This window comes from Sorex araneus, chromosome 6, assembly GCF_027595985.1.
Source record: "Sorex araneus isolate mSorAra2 chromosome 6, mSorAra2.pri, whole genome shotgun sequence".
Lineage (NCBI taxonomy): Eukaryota > Metazoa > Chordata > Mammalia > Eulipotyphla > Soricidae > Sorex > Sorex araneus.
In genome coordinates this window covers 110401627-110414301 of record NC_073307.1, presented here as the reverse complement: position 1 = coordinate 110414301, position 12675 = coordinate 110401627, and the positions used below count along the sequence as shown (strand labels likewise).

Here is a 12675-nt window from a genome sequence, read left to right as displayed (position 1 = left end):
CATCCTTCACGCAGAATCATCTGTGAGTGTTTGGGAAAGGTAACATGGGCTAGACAAGGATTTAGGTGAGTCTATGGAGGAATGTTGGGAGCTGTGAGCCCCTTATAAACATTTCTGTGCATATTTTCCATTGAAGTTCTGTTGGTTCGTTAGAGTCTCAAAGGACTCTGTGACCTTAGTGCCAGTGTTCTCTAGAATGAAGCTTTGGGACACTTCTAGTATGCACTCCTTTTAATATTACAAGTCATTGATACACTGGGCAATTCTGACTTGTTCAGGCCTTATTCTGATGTTCAGTTTTTTTTTCTTTCTAATTTACTGATTTTGGCCATGTGACTCCGAATAAGGTAGCACCATTGAAGGATACAGAGTTATTTTCAGAGAAAATTAAAATGTTAAAAAAACAATCGTAATTTTTTTGAGGGGTTCTTTCCAGCCATACTGGAGGCTGTCGGGGCTATGTAGTGCTGGGGATTGAAGGTGGGGGGAGGGTGACCCCTGTATGCCAGTTATGCAGTCTAGCCCCCACTTTTTTGTTTGTTTTGGTTTGGTGATGGTGCTTCGTTATTACTCCTCGATCTGCACTCAGGAATCACTCCTGGTGGTGCTCAGGGGACCATATGGGCTGCTGGAAATCAAATCTGGGTTGGCCACGTGCAAAGAAAACAAGTGCCTTACCCACTGTACTGTCACTCTGGCACACTCCGACCCTTTTGACCTATATCTCCTAGCCCCAGAGAGCAATTATTTTAATTTTAATCAACTATTTATTGGTTCAGCCTGGCCACAGCCCACAGTGCTCAGGCTGCACTCAAGGTTCTGCGCTTCCGGATCACTACTGGGATTGTTCAAGAGATCATATGTGGTGCCTGGGTTCGAATTGGAAAATGACAGAGTGCAAGGCAAGTGCCTTAACCCTTATGCTTTGTATCTAGCCCCAGGGCAACTTGCATCGCGCGTGTAGTGGTATCATGCAAGACTCCCTCCGGGCAATTTAAAAATGGAATTTAAGTGTTTTGAGAATGTATTTAAAATGTATTAAAAAACTCTAAGGACTTCTTTGAAAATAACAGTGTGGGGCCGGAGAGATAGCACAGTGGGTAGGGCGTTTGCCTTGCATGCAGCCAACCCGGGTTCGATTCCCAGCATCCTATATGGTCCCCTGAGCCCCGGCAGGAGTAATTCCTGAGTGCAAAGCCAGGAGTAACCCCTGTGCATCACCAGGTGGGACCCAAAAAGCAAAAAACAAACAAAAAAATCCTGTATTATTATTGTTAAATACAATTAGTCTTTTATTACCTGTTTTTATGCTCTCATCATAATGAACAAGCCCATAGTGTGCGCCACCCCTAGCCTCATTCCCTTCTCACTTCAACAAAATTTTTTGTTATTATTTCTTTGTATATTTCTCTGTAGAAATTAGATTATCGTTCCAATAGCCTCCAAGCAGGATAGTTTTCTGAAGCTGATGGGTAGAAATGTTTACGTTTTTTTGTGAGGAGTAAGGCTCTCTGAAATGAATCTTGTAACCCAACTTGGCCATTCTTAACTGTTTGAAGCTGTTTGAAGGAGTCCAGGTTAATGTGGGTACTGGCAAGGGTTGGGCTCTGATAACCGTCTAGCTTGGTTGCCCTGGTCTAGTCTTGTCTGATCCTGCACAGTGCTCTTTTACTAAGCAGCCTCACCGCAGTTAAGGCAGCAACCTCAGCTTGTTCTAGATTTCCAGGCTTGAGAGTTATTAAATGTGGTAATAACTAGGGTTTGACTATAGCCTTTTTATTTTCTGATAAAAATGTCATACCTGTTTAAATTTTCATAGTCAATTCTAAGATCCATAGAATACTAGTATTATAAGGGACATTACTTGTTACCTGTGCTAATCTACAAAATGTATGGGTGCAGGTGGTATTCTATGTGCATATGTACTGGCATGCAGACACCTACAGGGTTTAATTCTATCCTTTTTCACTGATTATACCCAGCATCTTTTGCCGGGGACCAAACCCAAGACCTCACACATGGGAGCATGTGTTCTACTGCTGAGCCACATCCCCGAGCTTATCTTCTGTGTCTTTAACTGAATGGCTTGTGATAGGGATTCAAAATAATACCGATCAAATGAATCCTGTCACTGTCACTATCATCCCGCTGCTCATCGATTTGCTCGAGCGGGCACCAGTAATGTCTCCATTTTGAGACTTGTTGTTACTGTTTTTGGCATATCAAATATACCACGGGTAGCTTGCCAGGCTCTGCCGTGCTAGCGGGATACTCTCGGTAGCTTGCCGGGCTCTCCGAGAGGGGCAGAGGAATCGAACTCAGGTCGGCTGCGTGCAAGGCAAATGCCCTACCGCTGTGCTCTCGCTCCAGCCTACCTGTTAATTCCAACAGCTTCATCAGACCATTATTTTTACTTCATTTGTTCTTTTATTTGATAAAGGTTAGCTATGTGTTACTTTCTAAGTGACAATGAGCCACCCAAAATGAGTTCTAGGATAAATTATGAAGAAGAATTTATAGTCTTGGGACGGGAAGATTGTGTAGTGGGTAAGGCCTGGCATGCAGAGTCAGGAGTAAGTCCCAACACAACCCCTGTAATAATTTATAGTACCTACCTGGTATTTAAGAATAAAATAAAGCTATTCCGGCTGCTCTTACATGTCTTTGGGTACCACAGAAATCACATCTAATTATTTTTTTTTCACATGAGAGTCCTGAAGAATTCTCAAAGCAATCATTAGCCTCCCCATCCACAGCCTTCTCCTCTTCAGGATAAACGTTGTCAGTTTTTTCAGCCATCTCTCCTGTGGCATGCTTCTGTGATCCTGGTCACTCTAGTCAGGACCAAGTCCACAGCGAGTCTGTGCCCCGACAGGACGGTTTCCTCAACTCAATGCAGTATCCCACTTTCATGTCCATGGAACATGCCAGCCTGGAGTCTTTCCTACAGTTCGACTCTTCTGTTTCCTCTCGGCCCCGGTGATGGAGAATGAAAAGAGGACATCCTGGACTAACAAGATCTTTATATTTGGTTAATCCTGGGATGAAAAATGCCTTTACTTTGGTCTCCTTTCAGCCCTTGCCTGCCTAGCTGGTAGCCCAGCCCTTGGTAAGGCCAGTCAGTCCACACACAGCCTTGCTGTAATGGCATGCCCTTCCTCTCCCGCTTGCCCTCCACTACCAGGGAATTAGCATGAAAAAGCATGCACATTCCAGTTCTATAACTGTATTCTGTCCCAGCCTTTTATCACTTTCTCTGTCCCCACCCCCCACCTCACATAACAAAAGCTGAATATTGTGACATCACAACTCTTGACTATTCTATCCAAAGCTGTGATGTCACACAGGGAGGATTTTTGACTCCTGGGAGGAGTTGGGGAGTTTTATCAGGCAAGAAACCCCTTGAGAACAAAGAAGTTATTTTGATGCAAATCTTCACCCAGAAAGCCTCCTTGGCCTTTCAGTGCCTGGGCTGTCCGTGGAAATGCTCTCCCCGTTCCCATCGCTCCTGCTTGGGGTGGATGAATGGTGTGGCTGTGGACACTGCCCAAGTCTGAGCATGTGTGGACGCCTCCCACTGGCCCTGATGGCTTCTGGGCTGGCTGTTTTATTCATGAGGTCGGTGCTGAATAGAACTCAGGGAGGGGGTTCAGATGAGAGCCTGGGAGTGTGAAGCAGATGTGCACAGCCCCTGGGTCCCGAGGGAGCTGGTGCCAGCGGGGCAGCGGTGCCTTGGGTGCTCTGGGTAGTGGGAGTGTGCAGTAGAGCTGAGAACTTGCTGCCTCCCAGCCCTGCCAGCTCTCTCGTGGGAAACACACCTGCTGCAGAGGTTTCCACATCTCCTCCGTGTGCGGTCCCTTGGTAAACTTGCAGAGCGCCCACAGGCCAAGAGAAATAACTTAGTTTTATTAAGTAGTTATAGCTAAACAACTTAATACTTACAGCCTAAGAGCCCTTTGAAAAATATATACACATAAGTTGAAAGGAAAAGTATTTTCATTTCATTCTTAAATATGAAACTAACGGTTCTAAGTAAGGGATGCGCCAAGCACTGCCTTGTGCCTTACATTTTGGAATCTAGTTATCTTTATTTCTCCTATCTTTATTTCTGGTGCTACACCACATTTTACAAAGCATTTGCTTTTTTTTTTTTCCATCACAGAAACTGGTGAAAACCCAGCTTCAACAAGGAATGACACTACCACAAAGAACCTAATGCAATCTAAACTAATCTAGTGCAATCTAATGCTAAAATTGTGGATTGGGAGATTGTCTGACAAATGTTTGGTTTTATTCTGTTTCCCTAAAAAATTTGAAATATCTTGCTGTGCCCTTGTGAGTTCCTGGCAGTGCTCAGGGCATGTCAGCATTCAGTTTGAGAAGCAAAATCTGAATTTGCCAAGTAGCACTTGCTTTGTTGAAAAGAGCAAGAGAGGCTGATTCTGTCCCCATTGTGGCCCTTCAAGAAGTTGATTATGCAGAGCACAGGCAGCCCGCTTTCTTTCTGCAGCCCGCTCCAGCGGACGGACCTGTGCTGTCAGAGAAAGACCTTCGCCCAAGTCCCCAGGTGGGGAAAAATGACGAGGAAAGAAGGTCTGAAGAGCTCCCAAGAAAAGAATGTCTTGTATTTACCTTGTGTTGGTTCAGGACCCCATGAGCTAGATGGTCCAAAGAAAAATAGAGTTTTAATACTACGAAGTTGGGGGCTGGCAAGGTTCTCTGCTAATATCCTTTTCCAGCTCTAGCCAGATAGAGTTGGGGTGCAGGGGTGTGCTTATGATGGAGGCTGACTTCCTGCCGAGGATGTGATGGGAACCGAAGGACTGGTGTGTGGTAACCATCCCAGAGCTCAGGGCTGGCTTCCCCAGACTCTGGGCTTTGCCACTTCCTCTAAAACCTCTGGGTGTGTGACTTAACCTGAGCCACAGTTTCTAAAGCCACAAAATAAAGAGATTAACAGCTAGGTTCAAGGAGATGTATATGGAGAGCCAACAGAGCGTACTGATGTGCACTTTTTGTTTGTTTGTATTCAGAGCTGAGCAACAAAGGGCTTTTCTCCAGCAGGAAATTCAGCTCAAATGATTCGGCCAAGGTCTGCAGAGTGAGGGTTACTTGATGCTTTCTGATATTGTGGCTTTCATGCCTCATGTTCCCAAGTCTAAGCCCTGTAGCTTGGGTACTCGCCTGTAGACCCCTTCTCATTCTCTAAAATGGCTTTTGTGGATGGTGGGCCTTTGGGCCATATCTAGTGGTGCTCAAGAGATATTCCTGGCTTTGTACTCAGTAAATTCTGGTGGTGCTTTCAGAGACCATATGTGATATTGAGGATTGAGGTGAGGTAGTCACGTGCAAGACAAGAGCCTTGTCCCCTAAGCTATTTCTCCAGCTATAAAATGGCATTTTCAGAAGAAGCAACATCTCTTATAAGTGTTATCTGTTATGGTTGTCCTTATGTCTTTGTGTGGGAGAGGATGTCCTGGTTTGGTTTCATTTGAATTTTTTCAGGGCTTGTTTTATTTATTTACTTCTTTTTACTGTAGTTAAGGTAACAGGGTTATACTGGCGGTGATGTTTATGCTTGGATATACAGGTTATGCCTCCACCACCAACAAAATGCTAGTGATCTGCCACTGTCCTTATGTCACTTCTAGTCTGACTTTTCTTTACTCGCTCCTTTTGTAGCCTCAGTTCTATAGTTAAAGGCCAAGTGTTTGTCATCATTGCATTCTGTTCATTCCCTTGCTTTCTTTACATGCCACATAGGAGTGAAATAACCTGGCATTTGTCTTTCTTCTTGCTTACTTTAACTGAACCCTTTACTTCTACCCAAGTTGTAGCAAAAGACAAGATTTCTTCTTAGAGCTGAGTAGGATTTTATTGTATACATACACCACAGTTTCTTTATTCACTCATCTGTCATTGGAAATTTGAGTGGGTTTTCTTCTTGGCTATTACAATAGCATGCAGTGAACATAAATGTGTATGTATCTTTTTAATCTTCATAGTGTTGTTCTTGGGATAGATGCGATCCTTTTTTTTTTTTTTGGTCCTGTTTAAGAAATATTAAGGCCTCCTTGGCTTTGGTTTTTCTTCTGCTTATGAAGTTGTGTCTTTAGGGGCCTGGACAGGTAGCTCAAAGGGCTGAGTCTTATCTTTTATCCCTGGCATTTCATGGTCCCCAAAGCTCAATCAGAAGTGACCCATGAGCATAGATCTGGGAGCACCTCCAGGTGTGCCCCCTCCAATGAAAAAAATAATCTGCCTTCATTATCTTCTTCAGATCCCATGAGTTTCAGCCCAGTGTCACATCCAATCCCTTTCAGTGACCCTCCTGACATTCATCCTGATTAGGTGTTTTTCTCCTTGCTGCCAAAGCTCTATATTCATACTCCTGTCACAGTTTAAATTACATTGTACCTGACCAGATCTCAATTCATCTATCTCAGGAAGAATGGGGAACTGCCCAAGGATCGGGGTTAGAAAATAGCACAGTTGTTTGGGGGGCTGACTGGGATGATGCCATCAAAGGATTCAAGTATGTAAACAAGGGCCCAGTGAGATAGGACAGGATGATGTGGCTGAGCTTGTTTGATCCCCAGAACCACATACTGACCCCAAGCAATGTCAGTGGTCACTCCTAAGTACAGAACTACAGATAGCCTCTTAGCTCTTCCTGCTGTATCCTCCCAGCAAAATAAAAGTAAGTAAACACATGAAACCCTTAAGTGCCGTGAGGCTGGAGAGATAGTACAGCAGGTAGGGCACTTGTCTTGCACACAGCCAGCCTGGGTTCGATCCCCAGCATTTCATATCCTCTGAGTACCACCAGGAGTAACCCCTGAGCACGGCCAGGTGGGTGACCCCCAAAACAAATAAACAGAAAACACTAGGTGCCCATCATCAAGATAGGCGCCTTTCCCAGCTTCTCCGTATCATTTTACAGCGTTTCCCTTGACTTGTGCCCCATTTAGATAAACACAAAGATCTTCCAGAGAGATCATCAAATGTAACCTGCAGGGAGTGTGCTCAGACTGCGTTGCTTCAGGGAGGACTAATCAGTGGTGTCCAGGGAAGGGCCTGCCATCCAGTAAGCCCCAGAGAAAGGAACTTTGTGTTTCATAATAGGACAGATACTGTAATCTTTGCAGAGAGCAATTTTGTTTGAGTTCCTGGGCTGGTGATGCAATAGCCTGGCTCTCTCAGATGCTAGGAGGTCAGGGCCCTTTTCTGAATTTCCTGAGTGGGGGTGGTTACTACGGGCAGGTCAGACTGAACTAGGAAGACCCATGACTAGGCAGCTCCACTGGGAAAATGTAGCCTAGGGCTGGTCCAGCCCCACTGCCCGGGGAGGCCACTCTGAGTGTGTAGCTCATGTTCTCATTGCAAAGAGTATTGTTGAGGCCCCTCGGAGTCCCTGTCCTCCAGCTGTCCACCATCTGCCGCTGCAGCCTCCAGCCCTGGCCGACCGTCAGACTCCGGGTTCATCATGTGAGGCCCCGCCGAGCCCCTTGACCGTCCCCTGGCCGGGTGGTCCCCCGCATGAGCCCGGGCTCACCGCCGTTATGAACATCCGCAGTGCTCAGCCCGACGACTTGCTGAACATGCAGCACTGCAAACCTCCTGTGCCTGCCCGAGAACTACCAGATGAAGGACTATTTCTGCCATGGCCTGTCCTGGCCGCAGCTCTCCTATGTGGCCGAGGATGAGGACGGCCACATTGTGGGCTACATCCTGGCCAAAATGGAGGAGGACGCCGAGGATGCCCCCCAGGGACACATCACCTCGCTGGCAGTGAAGCGCTCGCACCGCCGCCTGGGCCTGGCCCGGGAGCTCATGGACCAGGCCTCGCGGGCCATGGTGGAGAACTTCGACGCTGGGTATGTGTCCCTGCACGTGAGGGGGAGCAACTGGGCCGCCCTGCACCTCCACCCCAGCACGCTCAGCTTCCAGGTCAGCGAGGTGGAGCCCAAGTACTACGCCGACGGGGAAGACGCCTTTGCCATGAAGCGGGACCTCTTGCAGATGGCAGACGAGCTGAGACGGCAGCGGAAGCTGAAGGAGGAGGGTGGTGGCATGGGGCTGGGCCGCAGGGAGCCCCCCCGAGACCCAGAGCACCCCACCCGCAGCGGCTAAGGGGAGCAACCCCCAGGAGGCCAGGAGCTCCCCCTGCCCACAGCAGTGGCCGTGACAGCAAGGAAACATGTGGGTCCATGGAGAGCACCGAGGTCCCAGACGGCTGCGAAGAGTCCCATTGCATCTCCTAGAGCCTGCCCCAGCATTGCCCGTCTTCGTGTCCCAGCCGTGCCTGCCCTCGGACCCCTGGCGGAGCCAGTCTGCCTGGCAGCATCTGCTCTGGGATCAGCACACAGCGATCCCCATTGTTCCTCACGCTCCTCTCTCAACAGCTTCCTACCACCCTGCTGGGCTCATGAATGAACACCTGGACATGGAACCTGCTGCATAGGAACCAGGGAGGCTTGAGGCCTGCCATCACCCAACTTCCTAGGTCTGCTTAAACCACACTGCCCTTTGATTCTGTCTGTAGTAATACTGGGTGGGGTTTACTTGCTCCGTTGTCTTCCTGGAATGTCAGCTAGGAAGTAGGGCAGATTCTCTCTCGGCTTCTCTACTTTCTGCTTTTGTCATTATTAACTGGTGTTTTCTATTTTGGAAGGGATGGCCAGGACCATCAAGTTAACCCTCATTTCTTCTTTCTCTTCCTTCTAATTTTTTTTTTTTGGTAAAAGTATTTTATTTCCTCTTTTTTTTTTTCCCTCTGGGAACTCACCTCTTTTGGGGGGGAGATATTTTCTTCTTCCCAGTGGAAGAAAGTGGTAAAGACTTCCACTTACAAGAATTAAAAAGAAAGAAGGAAAGACAGAAAGAAAAAGTAATGTTGAGAGGCTTCTGTGTGTCAGGGACTGTTCTAGGCAGTTGGGATACAATTGGGAATAAAGCGTAAAGATCCCTGGATTCATGGAGCTTTTAGAAATCTAATAAAGGACAGGAGAGAGTGTATATTTGCTTTGCTTGCAGCTGATCTGGGTTCAACCCCTAGCACTTTCCAGAAATAGCCCCTGAGCACTTCCAGGTGTGGCCCTAAGACCCAAGTCCCCCCACCTAAGGAAATACAATAAGTAGGAAATAAAAGCTGTATCCTGATAATAACTGCAGTGGAGAAAAGTATAACAGATGGGGGGAACAGGAGTGCTGAAGGAGCACTGAAGGCCCTGAGGTAGGGATGTGCCGATGTATTTGAAGAGATTGTAAGACCAAGTGGCTGGTATGGAGAGAGAAGGGGAAAGAGTAGAGGATCATTGTGACTGGGATGGCGCCGAGCCTGGAAAATCATTCTAAAGACTGTGGTGAATCATTGAAAAGTTGTGGTTTTTACTTGGAGTGACTGGGAGCGATGTCAGGGTGTTGAGCAGGGAAGTAAATTCTGCTCAGATTCTGGTGGGGGTGAATCATGTGATTCTTTCTTAAGGGTCTACTCTAATTCTATTTTCTGAGTGAAATTGGGAACAAATTCACCTAGGAGAGTGACGATGGAGAAGGCCATCTCAAGGCTAAGAGTGAGGTAGGTCATAGCATCGTTCCGGTGTCTTTGAGCTTGTTCTCTCTTTTAAGTGTTCTTTATTTACTTATTGTTAATAGACAGCTTCTTACTGGTCTTCATGTTCTCATTAGACACTTGGGGTCTGCTCTCTCTGCTACAGTGAGGAACACAGAAGTATGGAGAGACTTGCTCAGTCCTTTTAGTCCCTACTGTTTCCTAATTTTCTTTTTTTTTTTCTTTTTGGGTTATACCCAGCGGTGTACAGGGGTTACTCCTGGCTCTGCACTCAGGAATTATTCCTGGTGGTGCTGGGGGACCATATGGGATGTTGGGAATCGAACCCGGGTCAGGCGAGTGCAAGGAAAACGCCCTACCCGCTGTGCTATCACTCCAGCCCCTGTTTCTCATAACTTTCTTAGGAAAAAGTCTGCCTGCATTTTTGTGGAGCATGGGAAGAATATTACCACCAGTTAGGTTTGACTGAACTAAACTAGAGAGTATGGGAGAGATGGTGATTGAGTCAAGAATTAGGATCAGGAGAGACTGCAGAACTAAGTTGATGTCTAGAAAGAAAGGGGGTGGGGGAGAGTAAGATAGAGTTGATTGAACAAAAAACTTGGGGCTATGAGTATTCCTGGTATTCATGCAGGAAGTGGGGACTAGTGTGCCTTGTGGGCCAGAGGAAGGTGCTGGTGTGAGATTGGACCCCATGCCTTGGAGTCATCATCATTACAAGACTCACCCACCTCTTCTTGCTGGTGTCGAAGAACGCAGGGGTTATCCACCCAGGAATGGGGTTCTTTGTGGTAGAAGCCTTTGTTCTGCCTTCTGTGTTTTATAATTATTTTTATTTGGAGGAGGGAATGTCCCAAGAACCCCTGAGCACCATTCCTGGAGATGCTCGCTCGGCCAACTGAGCAGATGGTTCAGTGCTCAGGTCTGGTGGCATGGTGCTGCTCAATGGTGTTTGGGGGATGGTGCAACGCTGAGGATTAAACTCAGGACGTTGTGGAGTGTGGACTCTAGTCCTTTGTGTTTCTACTTGCCCCCTATTCTAAGATTGGGTACCAACATCCTGGAAGAGCTGTTTTAAGGCATTTGCTGAGAAACTGGGCATCCAGGCTTGCAGGAACAGCGATGGTGGAGTATTAAAACTATCTTGGAAACAACCAGATTTCGTTTGGCCTGGAATTGCCTAACAAACTCTCACCCCATTTCAGGCTTTCAGGAAACACTTAATGCCAGCTCCAAACCACCACGGAATCTGTACTGAAGTGGAGAAAGAGCATCTGGCAGGAAAAGGGGTTGAAAATGGTTGAGACTGAAAACCCAAACTTACAGGGCTTCCTTTGAGGAGGAGAGTTGGGAAAGAGGATGTGGGAGTGATAAGTGGACAGGAAAGAGATCTTAAGTTTTTCTCATTATTATTTAACAACAAGAACAACAACAAAAAATCTTCCCACCCCATGATTGAAGAGGATTCCAGCCTAATAGGGATCTCTAAAAAACACCCAGGAATTCTGACTTCCCAGCAAAACAAATCTTGGTTCTACTTGACCAGCACATAATCTCCTTGACTCTCTTGCCTGAAGGACTTTTAAGATCTAGAAAGAATTCCAGTAGTTGGGGGCTGGTGTGGAAAAGATCCCAAGAACTATAGAGAAGCAGTGATGGGAAACAGGGGTCTTGCATTTTAGAGGGAATCATGAGGTGGTCTTGAGGAAATTCTTTCTGGCTCCCTTTTTAAAGCTCTTGGTCACCCACCCAGCTTTTCGAGCTCAATTCTCCCCCTTTCCTTTCCAACCCCTGACTTTTAGTCACAGCAGAAAGATAAGGTTTTGGGTAGATAGCCAAAGAGAAATCAAGCTATCAAGCTGTAAGAGGAGGCAGTGGAGGAGGATGAGGGAGATGCTCACTCTCTCTCTCTCTTACACACACACACACACACACACACACACACACACACACACACACACACACACACACAGAGGCAAGTTTCCCAGGACAAGCCTTTCCTCCTGGATGTGTTGGATGAGAATTTGGTACTCCAGCACGCTGCTGGGAAAACAATAGGGACTCTTTTAAGGAAACTCAGAGCCCAGAGTTTAACAAGATGGAGTGAGGGATGGGAAGAAAGACTTGCCATTGGCAGCTCATCTGTGTGGCAACTACAGCCCAGAAAACCCCCGTGGAGGGAGGCATTTTATAGTAGCTGCCACTTTTGGAAGAGGAGGACACTTGGAGAAAACCAGTGCTGGAATTTCTAGGGTCCTTTGTCAGCATATCCTGGTTCTTGTCTCCTTAGAAGCCCTCTTTTATCATCAGTTATGTCAGGTGACATTTATTGGAACACCATTTTGTGTTTCTCACAACTCTGTGCTCAATGCTGAGTATTATTCGAAGAATGGAGAACCCGCCAGCCCTGTCCTCCAGCTGCACCAGCCGTGTGGGGATGGGAGGCCCGGCTGTCAGGAGACGAGTGGGCTGGCAGAATGTCCTAGGAACTCTAGAGATCCCTGAGGCTCTGCAGGGCCTGGAGCTGCAAGTGAGTCCTGGCACAGCCGGAAGAGTATCATGGAGAGTACTCAGGCTGAGTGACATGAGTCACGGGGAGAGAGATAAATATAGGATGATCGCACTCACCCTCGGGATATAAACAAACCGATAGTATGTGAATAATACTCAAAGACAGAGAAACAAGGGCTAGGAGGACTGGTCCATGGTGGGGAGCGGGCAGCAGGGAAACCGGGGGCATTAGTGGTGGGGAATGTGCACTGGTGAAGGATGGGTTGGAATTCAATCATGAGCAACTTTGTAACTCTGTATCATCTCACAGCGATTCAATGAAAAAAAATTTTTTTTTTAATTTTTGAAAAAATGGCCTGTTGGCTTGGGAAATGTGCACTGGTGAAGGGATGGGTGTTGAAACTCAATCATAACAACTTTGTAACTCTATATCTCACAGTGATTCAATAAAAAAATCTAAAAAATTTTAATGACCTGTTGTATGGCTTGAGGGAACTTTTCTATGGGGCACTTAGGAGGGATTTATATGCCAGCTTCAGGAAGGAGCTGGGATTGGAATTGGGATGCAAAAAGTAGATACATAGTGGAGG

General features: G+C 46.8%; 2 protein-coding genes across 4 annotated transcripts in view; both read left to right on the top strand.

Moving 5' to 3' along the window:
- Positions 1 to 12675, top strand: part of DENND2B (DENN domain containing 2B) — a 186969-nt gene that overhangs the window by 112123 nt on the left and 62171 nt on the right. The gene's annotated exons all lie outside the window — the stretch shown is intronic.
- Positions 7560 to 8133, top strand: LOC101557358 (N-alpha-acetyltransferase 10-like). Its single transcript, XM_004613667.2, is given in 2 exon segments — positions 7560 to 7613; positions 7615 to 8133. Coding segments are annotated over 2 exon segments (570 nt in total). The 5' UTR covers positions 7560 to 7562.